A 21806-nucleotide genomic window follows, 5' to 3' on the forward strand; every position below is an offset into this window, starting at 1 on the left:
TTAGCCCTTTGTTAATAAACCCATCCCCTTAACTTTAATTCATCTTTTATTTTCCAACCCCCATTCACATTACATCTGTAACAAATGTTAAACTTTAATATGCGGTCTCATTCATTCAGCCTTGCGCTGCCGGTTCTCAGGCTTCAGGCAGACTGTGCTCTTGTTCTCTTCTTGACCCATACGTCATTCTTCCAAGCTGATTTGCATTAGTCAGGCGCGAAATACCAGGTGACTCAGCTCACTTCGGGCATTCACGTGAGGCCCAAATGCACATTAGTGAGAAAGTCAGAAAGACAGATGTTACTTTCAAGAATAAATGGTTTCACTGTATACCACCCATCTCTACTCTAGCCCCCTTTAATATTTTCCCTGCATTAGCATCAGTTAAATAGTTCGATTTCGGTTCAGCTAAGCTGGTACCATGCATGTGAGTCTTCCTGACTACATATTAGTGCCTTATGCTCATGTCCAAGAATTTCCCTCCAAGATTTAATTCGTCATATTATGCAGATGCAGTTGACACATGCACAGTAAAGATTTCCTTGTTAAAGCGGCTTTAATAGTTTGTTTGAGTTTTTCATAGCGTTAGTAAACATATCCGCAAGCTTCGCTAACCCCTGTTTTTATGTGGTGCGCATTAGTTTTACATAATATGTAATTAATTACATGTTAGGAAGTTAAATGAGAGGATTGCTTCCAAGCAATTCTCTTTTCTACGAGTCCTTGCTCCATCAATACCATACTCTCAGGCTTCCAGGAATAAACCATGGAATACTGGTCGGAAGGTATGAGAGCAGCTGTGCACTGGTATATGCATACCTGTGAAGTTCTTCTTACAGCAAAGCGCTACAACATGAAACACATGGTTCTTTTCCTACATGTTGTCCTTATCCATCATGCTAGACATGTATCCAATGTTACATGTGTTTTCCCTCTACTGCAGTTTAACATCAGTTCCATGGAGGAGTGCATGAGTCATGCAGAGCTTGATTCCCAGTTCATTTTAACAGTCTACAATAACACCAATTATACAATGGGAAAGTTTTCACTCATCACATTCAGACAAAATGGGTCTATGAACAGCTAAGACTTATCACAGGGATAAACAGGGAGGGGTTTTTGGAGTGTGAGCTATCTGGAAAGCAAGAATTGGCTACATCTAATACTTTCCATAAACCCTACCACGTCCAATGTGGGGTCTAGTGTCTGCTCACAGGCATGACACAGATGTAGGCAAGGCAGTGCAATGAACAGGATGCAGACCTTCTGAAACATATCATCCAAGTCCGGTATGATGGCCAGGGGATAGGGCTAGCTGAAGCTTTTCCAACGACTCTATACATTTCCAGAAGGTGAAGTGGAGCCAGGATTCAGCAAGACCTAATTTACCCTAGACATTACTTGAGGGGAACTCAAACAGTTATGACCACAACAACCAAGAGTAAAATCAACACCTTTATACAGTGGGGTCATGAAGCATTATTGGTGATTATTGATGCATCCTATTCCAGTGTTGTAATCCAATAACATAAGTGATTCCTGAAAGAAAACACATATGGAACAGAAGTGATGAAACTCAGCATTTCGTTTAATGTGCTCTTGCATTAGAGACCCTTTATAGAAAAACCGAATTAAGAAGACAAGGACATTATTATTTATGTAGATTTGTGAATGGTACTACTAAATAAGCCAAATGCAAGGTGAGCACGGAGGAATGGTTACAATACATGTATTATGAGTGTGTATTCTGACAGGCCATACATATACTACTAGAAAGAGCATATTTGTAACAAGATAGGCATGGTGTTTGCCAGTTCTAGGCCAGAACAATGTGTTAGGTGTTATAATTACAATATTGTATCTTGCACATGTTCTATTTTGTAGGACAATCTACTCGGTGAGGTCAACTACGATACCAGTGGAACCAATCTAGTGTTACTAGATTTTTATATGGAACACAGCATGTCTCTTTTTCGCACATATGTCACTTTGCCCTTTATTCTCCAGTTTCCTCCCTGTTCAGGTGGTTCAAATGGCTGGAGCCGAAAAGCAGAGTTGGAACAGATTATCGATCTGTGGAACCCTTGCTGTTAAAGAAATATAATGTGACATAAGCCTTTGTCCCCTTCTCAGACCAACCTCTGTTCAAGACTAGCTCACACATGCCTCAGAGGATGACAACTGTTAACAATGAATACATATATGTGAACCTCAGTTCTGCCATTCTATACGGCCATCCATTTTCCATTCAAAACATCAGTTAACTTGCCTCTATAGGCCCATATAGAGATATGCAGTTTAGAGTGTGCAATGAAGCGAGCTTGACCATTGTCCAGGTTATTGACAGCTGATGTTGCTTAAATATACCATGCATGTGCCAAACATTATTGTTATGCCAAGTGCGTCGCAAAACAAGAAAGTACTAAATATACTTGTAAATTGTATAGTAAACATTGCTAACACTGCAGATACAATGAGTGTCAGTTGACGAAGTTGTGCAAGAGCATAATAATCATACAGGATGGTCCGCCTCAGGACTGTATGCCAAAGATGGATATGTGGGAATTTGCTATGGTTAACTTCGCTTTTTGTATCTTCATATCATATATGGAACCGTGCAAACCGACATTATTAATAACAGTGCATCTTAAGACAAATCAGTTATTGACAACCCAAGACTTGTATATATGTGTTGACAGTTTCAATATGATCCTTTTAAGACAAAAATGTATAAAAAGGTAATGCTGTGGTGTGTTCTGAGAGTGTCCTGCGAAACAGCTTGTTGTCGCATCTCTCCCACTCGAGTGTATTTCTAATCAATGTTTGTTTACCTTGGATGCTGTGCTGGACTTACTGTATCTCTGATATGTTTGCTCCTACCCTCTGTTCTGAAGAGGGTCCGTCAAGTCTGCAAAGTCCCCTCTTGTCAAATGGAAATATTGTTATAGGTTTCTTGGACAAGCAGATGTGGCCTGCATAGGGACCAATCTGTCAGAAGCCCTTTTGTGTCATATTCCTTGAAATCAGTCACTTGGTCACAAAGCTCCAGGGACCATGATTTGTGAAAAATGCTAGTCATACTGTAGGCATTGCAGGATCTCGTATTGAGAACATTTTAAGCAACATGTTTGCAATGAATAAACATTTGTAGAACTTATGTGACAACTTTATGAAAATTAGTTTATCACTGCAGCTAAAAGAAATCTAATGATTTCACTGATTTGTATATGCCTATGTGTCTACACACTCCAAAAATGGGGTTGTGCATATTCCCCAACAGGAGTTATTGACATTTCGTTTTAGGCAAAATGTAACACCTAAAAACTCTCATTTACACAAACATTGTTTTTATACTGGGAAGCTGTGTGAGCTTTAAGCATGCAAGTGGGAGAACATTTTACTTTTCAGATTTCAACCCAATGAGCCTCATTCTGAGAGGGTAATATATAAATGTGGCTAAATTGCCTGGAGAGGTTCAGACACCGCACAGTGTAGGTCATCTCCTGTGTAGTTCTATTCACTATTCTGCACTTTCGTGCTTTGAATAAGTATGAAATTGCAATAGCTGAGTACTGAGCCGCATTAGTCTGGTTTTCTGTCTTTCTTATCAGTTTTCCTCATGAAAAATCTGAAAAGTGTTTACAGGCAATATCTACACTGGGAAAAGTCTCAGATGTCTAGAAATGATGCAACATTGGTCATACCAGATCAGATACAACCGCCGTTTGCACCCATGTGAGTAGTCCTGCATACGTTTGTAAAACATAAGTATAGCAGTTTTGGAAAAGGGCTAAATCTGGCTATTGTATTACAGAAATTACTTAAATCCCTCTTTTTGAGATACAGGCCTATCTTGGAGTGCTACATGTTGCAGGTTTTCTCCAGATGCAAGTGAGAGGAATGCCCCCCACAGCTTTGTCTGTAATGTGGCCTGTGTGCAGCCTGAGCAATCACTGGACACATTGGAATGGACTTACCAAAAGTTCAAATATGATAAATGAATTCCAAAATGTATTTTTATTTTTTGTGAATAGAGCAGGCACCAAAGAGTTATTGTTATGCCTCAACTCCCCAAAGATAGTATGAACAAAATCTTGGGGAACCATGCAAAATGTTACCTTTCCACCAACACACCTGCTATCAACCGAGAAACCTAGAAATGTGCCACTAAACAATATTGGATGTTAAATCACAGGTAAAAACCAACACAAAAACATCCAACACAGCACAATATACATACTGCCTTGGACACATTCAGTACTACATAAACAACTCTTATAATTGGCTTGCATAATGTTTCCATCATGACTCACAACACATTACTGTGCAATAGAATGAGTCAAAACTTTCTGTCTTGAAATAGATTTTGATTCCTTTAACATTCCAGGTAACTATCCTTAACTTAGACATAGAACTGAACACATATGACAATTAATATTCCTCTCCCACACATATTGAGGTAAAACAGCTCCAACAAAGAATAAGAAGAAAAGAAGAGAAATGAGAAAGGACAACAACTATTCATAATGAATAAAATAGACAGGCAAGGAAGAAATAATCCTGAAAGTCAAGTATTACAAAATGAACAAAAATCATAAAATGCAATCCCAATTGGGAAAAGTGAGCTGAAACACCAAGGAATAAGGGCAACAAGTGGGGGCAGAAAAAATGATGTTTATGAAGGAAACTACTTAATGAAGAACATGTAAAAAAATAAAAGGAAAAGGAAGGAATGAGAAATTAACAATTATCAGCTAGGGATGAAGAATAAAAAGGCAAACTTAACTGACATCAACTTCCCTATAAAAACGCATACATGGTACTGAAGTAGCAGAAAGTAAAATACCAAGATACAGAAACATATATAATTGAAGATAGCTGGGATTCCACAAGTGGAGTGAGATCTGAAAAAAAAACTGAGTTATATGTAAAGAAAATTATAAAAATATAATTACATGTGATGGTGGGCAATGATAGTTCAAGACACCCATGGATCTAATGAGAATATTAGTAAACTGAAGAAACAATGAGTTTGTTATTCACCTGCCTTAGAAAATAAGAATGGAGTGCTCGTTTAATTCAAAAGACTTAAAAAATGCACTGTCTTTTCCAGTCAATGTGATTCCAAAGGGAGATGGGTTTGGTTATATATAGATTCAATGATGTCACTTTTTTCAATGTTTACGGACCTACTTATATTGGCACTTCCTTTTGGGGAAACCCACAGACACATAGACTCATCTATACTGGAATACGAAAACTATACAAACTACGGTTCAATGAAAAAAACATGGATAACTAACTGAGTAATTGGCCAGAACACAATACTTGTAACAGATCATCACAAGTTGAATCAGTCTACATACTTCATTCATAAACTTAGATTCATGTGAAAAGCCCTTGTACTGCTGAAAGTGCTTTGAAGCCACCATAATGGCAGACTTCGTGCTACACAAATGGCAATAATATAACTTTCTCTACCTAATAACATTTCCCCTAGAAAGTCAGTTGCATTGACTATCATTCCCAAATAAGTCTATCCTTCATACTCCATATTTTGGGGCATTTTATAAAACATCCTATCATATTACTAGTTTAGTTCATTTGTTTTGAAAAACATCGGAAAATAATACAAGCTGCTAGTCTCCACGTGAACTCAAGCTCTTCCTTTCTGTTCTTTTGTGGTTACTCTCTCTTTGATGATGATTACTGTCTAACATGCTTTATCTTCATTTTCATAGGTAAAGTTGGAGACTGGAAAAATATAATGACTGTAGCTCAGAATGAAAAATTTGACACAGTGTTTCAGGAGAAAATGAAGGATCTGCAATATCTTCCAATCAAGCTCATCTGGGATGATAACAATTAAATTTGTAGCCACAAGGACAATCCGCTTAACCAGTTTGAAGAAGGTGCATCAGAATAAGACGGTGTCCATTTTGAATTAAGAATCACTAAATGGCTTTCGCTAGTTATGCTTTTTGATATGATTATACCTCTACCTACTATGCGATATCATTTTCTAGACCTGCATTTAAATGTCCTTGTTGGTCATCCATGCATCCTCTGATTATAAAGATTGCTACTTGGTGTTTACTCTATAGTCAATATAATTTTCTCCTGGTTTGATTTGCAGTGACACGCCATAAATGTTGCGTACATAGTTTAGCTACAATATACACTGGGATAGGATTATGTGCACGCCTGCGTAATGCATTTACAATTTACCAAAAGTTGTAGTACCAGTATTTTAACCAACAGAACATGCTTTTGAATTAGCATATTGAGCTGTATTAAATATTTCTTTAATGCCTAGCAGAGGATACCAATTGTTTGTGTTTTTTATTTCTACAGTACATTTTTACTTCTATTTGTCATAACAAACAAGAATTGCATTAGTTATTTGCTATTCATTTACATTACAGGGTGCAAGACATCATGTTTTGAAGGGTATTAAAAGGCATACCATATAACAATGCAACAATGAATGAGAAAAACTGTATGTAAACTTTTACATTAGTTCTTGCACACAGAGAAAGCAATGCCACATACCTTTTGGCATTGATCACACATCTCTGCACATACATTATGTATGTTATACTCCTGGATAAGCCCATGTAGCAGAGCAACTTTTTTCTTACATTGTCCCCATGAATGAAATGTTCAAGTTGTGACCTTTGGCATACACTTGAACGCAAAACAATGTTGAATTAGTTTAGCTGAGACTACACTTGTTACATCTAGCTTCGCACAACATTATCACAACGCCCTTAACATCATCTACAAGGTCTCGTTCCTTCCAACGTACAAATGTCAGCACTATCTTCATCCATAAGGCGACAGGGCTATGTACATATTCACAGCATCATTAATCTATGTGTACTTTGCAAGGCTGCTTTCTATTATAAAAAAATGAGCATCCTGATAGATTAGTAGAGGAGGTACTTCCGCCAACATCGAGGGTCCGTGCATGCTGAGAAATCACCTCGCAGCGGTCAGACATTTTGTATGGGGTGTCCAGTTTGTGACCAAGATGGGGTCCTTCACTCTTTCTCAGCAAGTAATGGGGTTGGATCGCCTCTTGGGGGGATTCTTAGCTATAAAACTACACACACTCTAAGTACACTCAGAATAGGGTTCGCATAGTAGGAGTATGCTTGATTACTGCCTTGTTTTATATGCCTGCATATATACATTGTTTAGCACCATTTAGAACTCTACCTACTATTTAAGCTTTAGTGCTTGTAATCACGTTCATCTTCTTCTGTTTCCTAATCATTACAGCACACGTATTCTATGGAAGAATAACGTTGGTTTAATAAGTATTATTGAAAACATCCCACTGTGTAATCTAAATATATTTCTCTGAGAATAAGTGAGCACAAGTGACTAAGCAAAAGGTTCTGTACTGTTTCCATGATCCCTGAAGGATCAGTGTTGTCATGGTCAGTGGTTGCCAGAAACCATTTGCTCCCTGTTAGGTTGGTGGGGGCACTGTGAGCTAGCTGGTGTACAGGCCAACCTATCCTGCGGGGGTCTCTGGAATCAGTCTTGACACCAAGCCCTTAGTTTATGTTGCCTAAACAATGCACAGCTCCTACGGATTGGTAGGAACTACACTACAAATGAAACACATCTGCAACAACCATGCACACACTTACAGACACCCATCCATACAGGTTACCAATGCACACAGATCATCAGACTTCCAGGTTCATGTATGTACAGACTACCAGACATACAGTCACCTGCACAAAGAAACAGCACACATTCAATCCCTGTCCTCTTCTTGCAGAGGTAGCTTCAACATAAATCAGTTTTCATGCCTATCCAGCTGTGAGCAAAAGAAATCACAGGGGCATGGTAGGGCTACTTCACATCTACTGTTTGTTACTCAGCCCAAGTTCCTCCTTGTGCATTAGAGACTATACCACTGGCAGGGAGTTCTAAGTAACAATAGGTAAATATCAACATGCCCTGAATATTATACAGAGATGGATGACACATCTAAATATGACCTTGGAATTAGTGAGTGATGACTAGCAAATATGCAAATATGATCATATCATAAGGAATGCAAAGTGATGGATTATCATGCCCTAATAATTACTAGGCTACTGCTAGTTGATTCAAGCAGTGAACACGTAAGCGTGTTGTAAAAGTATGAAACTTTTTATTTCACTAGTAGTTTACTCTGGTGTTTAGACAAAATGTTGAGTTGCAAATATCCATGTACAATAAAATCGGATTTAAAATATCGTGACATGGAAATATCGGTCAAGAATTTCGATGTCAAGAATATCGAGTTGAAGGTTTATAGGGAATTAGGGTGGGAAGTATTAATTATAATAAATTAATGATTATTTTTTATTTAATAATATTTCTTTAATTGATAATTAATTATGTTCAATGTGCTTTAAAACATTTTGGGTTACATTTTATGTATGGGTTGTCGGGTTTATAAGGGTAAAGGGTGGGAAGTGATATATTTTCAATTAATTCATAATTACTTGGTAATTAATATTAATTAATTATTAATTATGTTAATTGTGTAATTTTTGTAGGTGTGGGTTGGGGATTTTAGGGGTCATGGGTGGGAAGTAATTTATTTTAAAGAATAATTAGTTGATAATAAATATTAAATAATCAATTGATAATTAATCATATTAATTGTGTAATTTTTTTAGGTGTTTAGGTGTGGTTTGTGGGGTTATAGGGGTAAATGATAGGAAGTAATTTATTCTTAATTAATTAATAATTAATTGATAATTAATAATAAATAATTAATTGATAATTAATTATGTTAATTGTGTCATTTGTTTTAGGTACGGGTTGTGGGCTTTTAGGGGTAATGGGTGGGATGTAAGTTATTTTTAATTAATTAATAATTAGTTGATAATTAATAATAATTAATTAATTGGTAATTAATTCATTTTTTAAGTCCGGATTTTGGTTAGGGGTATAGGGTTGGGAGTAAATTCTTTTTTTGTTACTTTATAATTAGTTGTTAAATACTATTAGTTATTTTATTTTTTCACAACAAATTTTATTGTTGACAGCCATAGCTGGTCTAAAATTGCCAAGTTCCCAAATAGTAGAATATACATAGTAGCATTAATGATGTCAACTTTCTGATTCGAATACAACTGAAAAACTAATGTAATCAAACATATTTCCCCACTAATAAACAGTAGTGTTATACATTTGGGATAGATTCGTGTGCATGCTTTACATAATCTCAGAGAGAGGAGCAGAACAACATTTACAATCAGATTTATCCCACATAATTTAGCATTTTATCCACTGCTATTCTATTGATGCAGCTGGAACGGATTCCAGCTATAGACCCCGATACTCCGCCCATCCCTTCCAAATCTTGAATTTATTTTTAGGTCAACCTCGTTCTTATATACTATAGGGCAACCTTGGGCTTATATACTGGTAATTCCAACAGAAATCAAGGAGGTGTCTATGCTATATCTCATTTTGCCAGTGTTCGGCCAAGGAATAATTAGTACCATTTGTATACGTTACCACCAATACCATTAGTGATGTGGAGCAAGATCAATCGTGGTGAGTTTGGGATATCCCACCTCAAAACCTCTGACATGCATGTACGTACACCCTAACAGCACTTAGAAAGTGATGTGCACTGCCATACCGTATGTATAAGGGTACCATCCATAGTTTGGCACCGTAGGCAGAGAGGAGAGTCAATTAGCCCAGAGCACCAGAGCCTATATCTTGTATAGTTACCCTATGCAGGTATTTAAATTGTATAAGTCGCATTCGTGCCGCAATGGCCGTGCTCCATGAGGATTCCAGTGCCTCGGCCCAGTCCTCATCATCCAGGGGACCCAGATCTTCCTGCCAAACTTTGTGTGTTTTACTGAGTGTGCTGGGACTATTCGTGACTAGTGTTCGATATGTCTTAGTGATCGTATGCTCTCCAAGTTCTCCCATGAATACTTTAGCATCAATATGGTTGAACTCAGGTATAATTTCCTGGTGTGTAAGGTAAGGGGAAAAGGCATGACGGAATTGGACATATTTATAAAATAGTGATCCAGGCATTTCATAGTCCTGTCGGAATTCCTGAAAAGACTTTATGGTCTGACCATGGAGAACATCCCCAACCGTAGATATGCCAATAGCCTCCCAGACGGAGATGCCAGACAGCCCTGACAGCTGAGGGAGTAGACCATTGTGCCAGAGGGGTGCTTCCTTTGTAAGTCTGTCCCATCAACCCATTTGATGTAGTGATTGTTTTCAGATCCTAAATATTGTAGCAGTTGCCGGAGGCAGCACTTTTGTGCCGGGCCCACCAAAGGATTGTGTGTAGTGACATATTGCTCATCAACCAGCGTTCAACAGCATAAGCAGGCTCACTCCATCCATACCATCAATAATTCAAGATGATGAGGTGCAAGGCCTGGTAATATGACTCGATGTCCGGCGTTGCAAGGCTCCCACAATATGTATATTGGAAGCATGTTTTTAATGCTACTCGGGCGGAGTCCCCACCCCAGAGGAAGTGTCTAAGGGTAGCATTCATTTGCCTAAACCAGATAAGTGGTTTTGAAGTTGGTATAACAGGCGGGGCAGGGAGACCATCTTGAAGATGGCCGATCTGCAAAACAAAGAGAGTGGCAGATGTGACCAAGAGCAGATCTGTGCCTTAATCTGCACCCACAGTTGGGCCAAGTTCCTTTCCCAAGACGTGGCCTGGGAGGTTGACAGAAAAACCCTGAGATACTTAAACCGGTCCTGAACCATCGTTACCTCACTCACACATGTGCCCAAATGTCATCCACCTCACATGGACATGTAAAAAACACTTGGGCAGAGTGAAATACAATGGGTGCGGGCAAAGTAATTCTAGAACTGATACGTTAATGAAAACAATGATTAACGTGACTAATATCAAAATTACACTTGTTTATTTTTCATAAAGTGGTAAAAGATTTTTTTGTATTTTATCAGTTTTTGTCAATTATATTTTATATAAATAAGTCTTTATAATTAACACATATGATGAATGATTCATCTATAAAACATTATCCACTTCTGTCTTTGTTGTCATACTTCACATTGGATACATATGTAAAGTCAAACATAAACGTATTGTTAAAAATGTATTACAGAAGAAGTTACATGGTCCATAATTCAAAGTGACAATGGTAAAATGATGTGCAGAGACTGGTGGTATGTTGTCATATTACACAGGTTTCAGCATGGCCTTCGTCAGGACTCCGTCACAGAAATGTCTTTCAAATGAGCAATTCTTATGAGCTCAGCAGAAATGAAGGAAGCATGAGACAGGAGATTTTAAAACAAATATGGAAAGAACATACTCTTCCTTATGAATTTAAATATAATTGTGAGTTGTAGAGGACCAGTTCCGTGGTGATTATCTTGATAGAAACACTGTCTAACATGCCTTAGCAGGGGTGGGGGAATCATATCGCACGACGCCCGAACCATGTTGTTTTTATTGATGGGCTAGAAGATTTATTGTCTATTATGTCCGACAGACATGTAGACATTAAATCACGTTAATACAACAGGCTGTGGGCACTCTGGGGCTCACAGCCAATTCGAAGAGTGCAGATAGTCTATGGAGGCATCTGATTGGCTAGCAGTCCATCACTGGGCTCTAGCCAGTGATTGGCGGGGGGGGGGGGTGAAACGTCACTCAGCCTATGCAAGCAGAAGTCCGTGGCCATCGCGGGGCTCGCATTCAGGTAAATTAAGCAGCTTTCCCTGTTTCAGCATTGCTCGTATTTGAAAGTGTGAGGTTGGATGCTCGCATTAAACTAATCTGTACTTGATTGTGTGAAATTGTGACAGAGGTGCGATTTTTTTTTAGCAACTATGGGTAAAAAGATTAATTACTTCAAAGGCCTAGGCCTGGCCCACCATGGCGCCTCAGAAGAGGACGTCAAAAAAGCGTATTGCAAGCAGGCACGCTGCGCCACCACCCTGACAAAAATAAGGAGCCAGCCTCTGAGGACAGCTTAATGGTGATTGCAGAGGCTTCAGAAGTGGTTAGTGACCCCAAAAAACGAGAGTTCTTCGACAAGTACAGTGAAGATAATTATGAAGGGCGTGGGTGGCCGGCTCGGTGGACCCGTCATTCAGTTACACTGCGATCCTCATGTTTTCAGAGTTCTTCAGAGGCCGCACTTCTTTTGATGTGTTCTACAGTGCACGGAGCATAACAAACACATGGAAGTTGATGACCCATTTGCCAGCTTTGGGATGGGGGTCGGTGTATTCAGTAACGGGTTTTCTGCGGGCAAGGACGTAATCACGCCAGCAAAAATCAAGACCCTCCAGTAGTGCATGCGCTTAAAGGTATCCTGATTAAATCTACACCAGCTGCAGCAGTAAAATGAAGATTTTCTGATAAGCACTTGAATTCAGACGGCAGAACTGCCCACTCCGAAGGACGGGATCGTAACCTTAGAAATCAAGAAAGGGCACGAAGATTACCTTCCCTAATGAAGGAGATGAAACGCCCACAAGCATCCTCTCCGATCTAGTGTTTGTTCTGAAAAGATAAACCCCATCTAGTCTTCAGAGGGAAGGCTCGGACATTATCCACCCAGCAAAAATCACCCTGAGAGAGGCGTTCTGTGGGTGTACCGTTAATGCCCCGACCCTGGACAGCAGGACCAACCGACCGTCTTCAAGGACGACATAATTGAAACAATCCCAGGCGAAGGCCTCCTGCCACTCAAAGCCGCAGATCAGCAGGGTGACCTCATCCTCGAATATGAAGTGAAGTTCCCAGACTGAATTCCTTCTTCCTCAAAGGAAGTAATGGAGCAGATACTGCCCGCATAGCCACAACATGGACAAAACAATCAAACCGGAAAGTTGGTGTTTGAATGTATACAGCCTATATCTGGCAAGAGAGGGTGGTGTATGGCCTGAAAACTGTAAAAAAGTGAGTTTTATACAGGAATATTCAAATGTAACATCTTGTATTAAAACGGGTTTCATATTTTCAAGTTTTTATCTACTGGGCCTAACCAAAGTTAGTGTGTGTGAAACTTGGGGTTGCATTTTGCAAGCTGTTGTTTTTTCACCGATATATACAGCGGGATACCATGACTACACTGTGCACCGAGGGTTAGGTGCTGGCAAAATGTTTAAAACATGTAAATCCGTATTTGTATAGCGCACTTGAACATCTGCATAGTGGATTAATGTTTGTTAAAGTCAATAAGCCAGACAGCAGAGGCGCAAATAAACTGAGGCCCATTTGGGGTGGGGAGGGGGGGATCTAATTTTCCAACTTTAGGCAGAGAGTGGCGATGCAGGGGCTCTAAGAAGGGGTGAAAACACAATAAAAAGCTTCGTTAACAAGCGAATGGTCTTTGAAAGACCTGTGAAGTACTTGGTTGCAGCTGCGTGTGTGCTAAGCTGTCTCAGCCCAGGCAGACACACACGAGGCGGAGGGGGGGAGGGAGTGGAGTCTATAGCCCCTTGTTGCACCGCGCGCCTGCCATACAGGGATACCATTTCTCCTGACTGGCTCATGCAGCTGTGTGAGGGGTGTTCTCAATGAGGTGGGACACCACCTATTTGTGAAGTGTCAAAGTCGCTATCAGATGTTACTGGAAGGGGAGAGGTTTTAACTTTCCCATCCTTTGCATGGACTTTTGAGGGTGTTGGAATGCTTTCATTTTTTAAATCCTTTCATCTCTGGTAATGTCCATTTTCAGGTGTAAGGGCCTTTGCTTTTGTGGAACTTCTCAGAATTGTGTCCAGTCTTTGTAAATCTCACCTCTTGTAAGTAATGTTCTTAATACAGTTAATATATTTTTTTTTTTAAAGCATTGCTAGAGTGTTCAAAAAGGTTATTTTTTCGACCAGATCACTCTGAATAGAATAGAACTGCTGCGCCTGCTGTGACGGACTGTGTGTACTGAGAGACCCTTGTGGCTGCAGGAAGCGCGGGCTCCCATCAACCTCATCACTGCTATTGGAGTAGTGCCTACAGCGCACCTTTTCATTGGTGGGCAGAGCAGATTCAGACTCCCTTTCACACCAGACGTGTGACAGATGCCAGATTGGGCAATTTCCCTCACAAATAGGTGATATTTTTCCTATTTGAGCGAGAAAATACTCAATTGACCAGTGCCTTCTATTTTTCAAGCTTAATTTGGCCCAATGTGCACATTTCTTTAAGCTGTGGTGGCGCCTCAGCGTCAGCACTGCAATTTATCATTCCTGAGCTGCCACTCTTGCTAAAAAATTGTAAAAGGACACTGGCATTACTGGATAATGGGTAAGGAGGTACCCTAGAGAGAGGCGCAAAGGTGGCATTGCATTTGCGGGACTCACTATGATGATTTTCTTGAGGAGGGTCCTGTCAGTCTGGAACAGAGGCACGACGCGTAAATTGCACCATTCTCATTGTTTGTTCAGACCCAAAACGCCATGGCATGACTTCAGACCCAGATCTGAATGTGGGTGAAAAAGACATTTATTTAGAAAAATGAACGTTGTTTTCAATAGAACACAGTAGCCGCCTCAGTGTACTAATATTATAAAATTCTGCTATTTGTGTCATGTTGCAGAAATTCTTCATGACGGTCTGGAACTATTTAAGTTACTCTTTATGAAAGAGAACCTGGCTGGATAAAAAATGGCTTCCATGCTTAATTTGTGTGATCTTAGGCAAATTTATTTCATCAAGAATGGAAGCACTTTCAAATGCATGGGTTCAGAATACCAGCCGTACAAAAAACTGTTTTTTAATTAATGGACTACAATGTTCTATAATATTCTGTCCACATACAGTGTTCACATGACAACTGTCTTGCCTCTTGGTTCACTAATGGCACGCACTCAGTGTGGTACATCATAGAAGGTCAAGACTGAGGGTGCGGGCAAATCGAGCATGATGGTTCTGTTTTCTACTTATACATTTCTGACAGACATAATCAGTGAGATTCTAGCTCTGTGGCAGGGCATGAAACAGGTTTCTGTGTATGTAGGCAAGCTAAAGGGGGTCCATTTTTGATCAGTAAATAAATAATTTTAAAAACATGTGCCCCTTTATTCCATAGGCGCATGCATTGATGATGATGCCCGCACTTGCACGCATCCTCATAAATCTGTGAGCCTAGGAAATGGTCCAGTCATCATCATGGCTGTTTGTTTTTCCTCTTATATTCACAATGCTACACGGCATTAGCCAAAAGCTTTTTGCTAATAATGCACAGCATGGGCAAAAAGCACTGGCAAAACCAATAGGTCAGAAAAGCAAGATCCTTCTCTGATCAAGCAGTAAATAAAAATAAATGGTACTGAAATCGTTCTGCTCGTGCAGCTTTCTGATATATGTACATGACCATCAAGCATGCATATGTAAGTGGTGTGATGTGTGATTGCGTCATCACTTTTAGTTCTGGCTTGAGCCAAGACCTTTTGATTTTACTAAAATATGTATAATATTACTTTATGGTGCTTTCCGCCACCTCTATTCACCCATTGGTCTGTTGTTGTGTCATTCCCATTTTGCTTCAGCCCACTACAGCATACAGCATGGGGAAGTGGGTAAGCATCATTACTTAATCCTCTGGTTAAAGTCTTTTGAGTAGCTGCAGTGCATTTTTCTCTTTCACAAGGTGCACATCCACACTCAAGGAGTTTCCTTTAGTACCAGTGTTCCCAGATGTGATCGTAGGACACATTTGAAGTGAGACCATGGCATATTTCAGCTTTATCAGTTCTACCTTCTTCCAACGCTGTTGTAAATTCTTTTTGAAGTGGACTGCTGCTCTTTCATGGCATTCCAGGACTCTCTTTCACCAGTGGTTATTTGATCAACTTTGCCCAGGGAAAAAACACATTTTATGGTGTTTAATTTGCTGTAGTTTTATTGAAATAAAGGTGGGGTATGTAACTTGGTTTTTAGTATCCAATATTTCTTTATACTAAGTACCCTTTTTCCATTTTCTTTCTTGCCTTTTTGTCTTCCTTCTTTTTTCCTTCTTTCTTTTCTGCCTTTCCTGTTAATCTTCCCCTTTTCCTTTCCTTTCTTTATTACCTTCCTTCATTCTTTATTTTTCTTTACATTCTTTTTGCCTTATTTTCTTTCACCTTTCATTTTTTCCCTATCTTTTCATTATTTCCTTTATTTTATCCATCAATCATCTTTCTCGAAGCAGTCAGTTACACACAATTTCTAATGTTTTTCATTTTTTTTTTTTGGTAACATGGATGGTAGATTTGAAATACCTTTATGTAAGCTTGTACTTTTCCAAAGCTCAAATCCTTGTTCTTAGTGTTACATATTTTCTTGACTTCTAGGTCTAGAGTGCCAACCAGTGTAGCACCAGCTGTGCGTTCACAACTTGGCTTGAAACAGAATCACTACGAAGCGTAGAGGCAGCATTGAGGTTCATTGCAGCAGGCAGCCGAAACCCTTGGTTCTCGAAGAGTTTGGACAAGTGTAGGAGGAAACCTGTATCATTCAAGATTTAGTGTAATTTCCTGTCTGTGAAAAGTCTGTTGCTATAAATAGCTCAACATTTCTGGACAGTGAGTTTAAAACTGAGTTAAGTATAGTCTCATACTTGATTACTTTGTCCAGTTGACAGGCAAATATGTCCCAACAAAATGTATTCAGCTTTGGAGTAAAAAAACATAAAGACAGTGATAAAGATGGTCCAGGAGAAGGAAACCAAAAAAAAAAACAACTGAGGTTGGGCCTTGTACCACTGCACAGAATCCTAACATAACTAAGAACAAAAAGTATGACACTGTAAAAAGAAAACGAGTTTTTCAGTCACACTGGGTGGAATCCTGGCCATGGCTAGCCCTGAAGGAAAGTCCGGAGGGGGAAGGACCAAAAATGTATTGCACTATTTGCCAAAAATATCCTACTATAGCAGTCAGCTATTCGGGTTCCGGTAGGAATGCATTCTTAAGTGGATGTGACCAGTTGCGCATTGAACCAATCAGAGCTCATGAAACTAGTAAGGCACATATGACATGTGTTTCATGGCACCGCCAGGAAATGAAAGAAACCATTTTGAAATGTCAGACTCCTACAGCCAGTACCTCAAAATCCAGTGTCCCTACAGGATAGCCCCTCATCATCCAAGCATCTTGTTTAACAATGCTTACCTAATTGCAAAACAAGGAAAGCCACTCTCAGACATGGACACCCTATGTAGGGCTATGAAGAAAGCAGGTGTGGATATAGGAGAAAATGATGCAAACCGCGAAAAAGCCTCAGAGTTCATTAGATGTGAGGCGGATATACTTCGACAAGACATCAAAAAAATTGTTTCAAATTCTCGCTTCATCTGCATTATTGCTGACGGAAGCACAGATAGTGCCATCACTGAACAGGAAACTGTACTGGTAAGAGTAGTCAATGGTGGAAAACCCTACACTCTATTTGCAGATCTTGTTCCACTTGAACATGCACATGCTCCAGGAGTTCTGGACAGTATAGTTAAAGGAATCAAAAGGTTATCTCTGCATTTAGTAGATATGAGGTCTACAGAACATCCGGGTCCATCACTAATCGCTGTCAATTTCGATGGTGCTGCAGTTATGATGGGATCTAAGGGAGGGGTTGCAGCACTCCTGAAGAAAGACATTCCTTTTTTTTCTCCCATTCCACTGTGTAGCTCACAAGCTTCAGCTTGGTATTCTAGATGCTGTAAAATCCCATCCCTCTATTTGTCAGTTTGAGCAAACTTTGAAATGGATTTTCAAATTCTATTGGTATAGTCCTAAGAGGCGAAGAGATGCCAAAGAAATTTCAAGAATAATTGATGAAAACTTTGCTCATTTCACTGATATTAAACAGGTTAGATGGGTATGCAGCAAAACCAGGGCTTTGGGAGCCATGCAACAAAACCTGCAGACAGTGGTTCTACACTTGGGACAGGTCGCAGCTGGTAGTGATGATTCTGCTGCTAAGGCAAAAAAGTACCTCTGAGTTGTTACTAGTTTTACATTTATAAAAAACCTTTACAGTCTGAGAGATGTTCTGAAGCCAGTGTCTCAGCTTTCAGAATTCTTTCAGTCTAATGAACTGCTTTAATTGCATGTTCCACCTGCTGTAGAGAAGTGTGCGTTGACCCTAGTAGCCCTAAAGAGTGAGCTGGGTGAATATATGCAGCAGTTTAAAAAACTGTACCACCCGGAAGAAATTATGTTTGGACACATTTCCACTGATGGCTGGGAAATAAAGTTATCAGGACACTGCACACCAGCAGCAACAATCCAAAGTGACAGTGAGCTCACTGACAGCATGGTTAAGTACATTGATAAGAGGTTTGAAAATTTTAATTGCATGCCGGTTCAAGGGTTTTCAGGCATTCGATTATACACTGTGTTGAAGTATTGCTAATATTAGAGCATCCTGCCAAGCATAATCGTTTATTGTTGCATTTCTATTCAATTTGTATATGTTCGGATAAAAGGGATAATATTGCTTGTCAAGTTTTCCTTTAGCATTATTATTGCACAGCATTTAATGGTTTACTGATTTTAATAAAGCAAAAATATATTAATGTTTCTCGGTCAGCCGAAGCCCTTATGTTTGATGTGGGACGGGAGTAGGTGGGACAAGTGGATTTTACAGGACATGTAGATCTCAGTGGCATTTTGTCCCTTGGACAACTAGATTATTTGGAAAATTCCACACCCCTGTTGATGTGGTCTTCTTGGTTCTCCAATCTGCATGATTAGTCCCTCCATGGCATCAGTGGTTGTTCAAATGAGGCTCTGGGATAGTTTCCCTTATACACAGCTAATTAATTTTCACCCATGTTAAGACCTTATTTTTTCTGGTCTTGAGTTCCTGCAGCTAACGTGCCTTAGCAACAGTTTTTTTATTGCATCGCCAGTCAGGACCATCATTGTGAATAGGGTGATGTTTTGTTAGCGCGCCTTTTAGCAAGGGAACGCCTACATTGCATATCATTAGCGATAGATATCGCTAACATGTTATGCGATGTTGAAATTGGTTGCTAAACCGAGAAATATATAGCTATTGGCTATTTTCGGCAGCTTGTGAACACTGCGATAATAATACTGCTGCTTTTGCGGCAAAAAAGTGCCGGTAAAGTGGCGATATTGGCGTGTGAATATGCCCCTATGTATGTTCAAGCTTTATGGTAGGCAACTACACATCGTTTGCTGGAATGTCCGAGGCCTGTTGGACAAGGTTAAGAGGGGTACGGTATTACGCCAGGTTATGCGATACGCAGCTGACGTGTTACTTTTGCAGGAAACCCATTTAATGGGTAACAAGAAGCCATGCCTGGCATGCTTTGGATTCATCCAAACTTTTCATTCTGGGTTTGCTAGGGGCTTTCAGAGCGTAGCTGTTATGATCCATCGTAGAGTCCACTTTGTACATGACAAAACATGGTCTGATCCCCAGGGTAGATATATCATGGTCACGGGCACATTGTATGGCGAACCGCTCGTGCTGGGCAACGTTTACGCCCCTCCATCCCTGTCATGGAACCTAGTGGAACGCTTGCTGACAATATGGACAGAAATTCCTCAGGGCCAAACAATAGTTTGGGGTGACTGGAACAATATCATATGCCCCCAAACAGATAGATGGCGTTCCACAGCGAAACGACAAGACCAAGGGAATCGAGGCTATGGTCCCTGATACAGAGGATGGACTGGGTGGATACCTGGTGACTACTCCATCCAACAGACCAAGGGTATACTTACTTCTCTAGCACACATGGGTCCTTTTCCTGTATAGAACACCTTTATGTACGCCGCCCACATACATAGACTTGAGGTGACAGAGATTTTACCTAGAGGTCTCTCTGATCACTCCCCAGTACAGCTAGATCTGCGACTAGGCTCTAAACGGCCCCCTTTCCGATGGTGACAGTCACTGTGGCACCTACAAGATGAACAATACAGAGCGCATATGCACAATGCAATCACAGATTATTTCACTTTTAATGCCGGAACAGTTTAGTCTCCCGAGGCCCTATGGATGGCCCTGAAACCAACACTTGGGGGGGGGGGATATTGCTTACCTCTCAGAGCAGCGTAGACAACACCGTGAGAAACCAGTGCAGATGGAAGCCCAGCTAATTGAACTAGAAAACAGAAGCAAGGAGAGGGATGGCGGTGCGACACGTCAACAGTTGCTCCATACACAGCAAATATATGCCAGCGAACTTATGGATGAGGCTAGAAGGACATGGTTAGCTAAACGTGGCAGGATATACCAGTGTGGGGACAAATCCAGCATATTGCTACACCGTCTTTGTCAACGGGCACATTGCCCATTAACTATTCCGACTTTTTGTAGCCCTACCAGGGAAATACTCACTGATCCACTACAAATGGCAGATAGTTTTGCAGGATACTATGCAGATCTGTATGCCTCCAAAGAGAAAATTGCATCATCCCTTATTTATAAATGTATAGACTATATGCCTCCGCGGGCCCTTGCGGACTCAGAGAGATAGGAGCTGGATGTTCCGATAACGGAAGAAGAAGAACTTCAACAGGCACTTTCTGCAGTGCGCCCGGGCAAGGCACCAGGACCAAATGGCTTTCCGTGCGAATTCCACAAAAAATACCAGTCTCTATTATTGGCCCATAGCACTTTATGCCGGATTGTAGAATCAGCGCCTTCCAAGAGATTAGCGCCATGCAGATATAGTGGTTTTTCTAAAGCCGGGTCGACCCCCGAATGCCATGCATCATATTGCCCAATTTCACTTCTCAATGTGGAGGCCAAGCTCCTAGCTAAGGTTATTGCCAACTGCATAGTACCACACATTTCAGACTTGGTACACCCTGACCAAGCCGACTTCATGCCAGGTTGTGCTACACAACACAATATTCGCAGTGCACACAATGCCATTCCGGCGGTGGAGCATCTTGATGAGCCGGCAGCACTCTTGCTGGCCGACATCGATCAGGCATTCGACTCTCTTAGCTGGACCTACCTCTTCACTACTCCACAGTCGACAACATTTTGGCCCGCCTTCTTAAATATATTCAACTTCTCTACACTGACATTACCTCCTCTATCCGAGTCGTGGATTCAACTTCTCACACCTTCACCATTGGGCGGGATACCTGGGTTGTCCCCTATCTCCATATCTATTCACACTGGCTATGGAGCCTCTTGCGGCCTGGGTACAGATAGATGCGCAAATTCAGGGTTTTGAATGGTCCAGGGAAGTCTCCAACTGCATAGCACTGTATGCGGATGATGCTTTGTTCTTTGTTACACAACCTAACGGGTCGGGACAAGGACTGCTCCGGATAATGCAGATCTTTGGTGAGACATCTGGGCTGTATATGAATGCCTGCAAATCCTTTCTATGGCCCTTGTGAGGTGGGGTGTTGCCACGAGGAAAGCTAACAGATACCACAACGGGTATAGGGTGGCATTCATCTGCTTTAAGGGACGATATAAAGCACACATCCATGCCATTTGAATATTACTTGGACTGCAAAATTCTGTGAGACACTATATACACGTCTTTATAATTGGCAACAACCTGAAAAGAAGCTATGACATAAGGTATAGCTGTTTTTTTCATCCTACATACTCAGCGCTAATCAATCCCCCCTTTAAAGAATATTGTTTTTCCATGCCACACCCTAAGCAGGGGTGTGGAATTTTCCAAATAATCTAGTTGTCCAAGGGACAAAATGCCACGGAGATCTACATGTCCTGTAAAATCCACTTGTCCCACCTACTCCCGTCCCACATCAAACATAAGGGCTCCGGCTGACCGAGAAACATTAATATATTTTTGCTTTATTAA

The 21806-nt window shown here is 40.5% G+C and overlaps 1 protein-coding gene and 1 pseudogene across 1 annotated transcript in view; both read left to right on the top strand.

Annotated features, from left to right (window-relative positions):
* Positions 1 to 6112, top strand: part of LOC144762544 (amine sulfotransferase-like) — a 698038-nt gene extending 691926 nt beyond the window's left edge. Inside the window, exon 7 of the mRNA XM_078647775.1 lies at positions 5742 to 6112. Within this exon, the coding sequence (XP_078503901.1) occupies positions 5742 to 5869 (128 nt within the window). The 3' untranslated portion in view covers positions 5870 to 6112. The remainder of the gene's footprint in view (positions 1 to 5741) is intronic.
* Positions 6113 to 11874: 5762 nt separating this feature from the next.
* On the top strand, positions 11875 to 12849 carry LOC144761582 (dnaJ homolog subfamily B member 1 pseudogene; annotated as a pseudogene).
* Positions 12850 to 21806: the final 8957 nt, after the last annotated feature.

Source organism: Lissotriton helveticus, chromosome 6, assembly GCF_964261635.1.
Source record: "Lissotriton helveticus chromosome 6, aLisHel1.1, whole genome shotgun sequence".
Taxonomy (NCBI): Eukaryota; Metazoa; Chordata; class Amphibia; order Caudata; family Salamandridae; genus Lissotriton; species Lissotriton helveticus.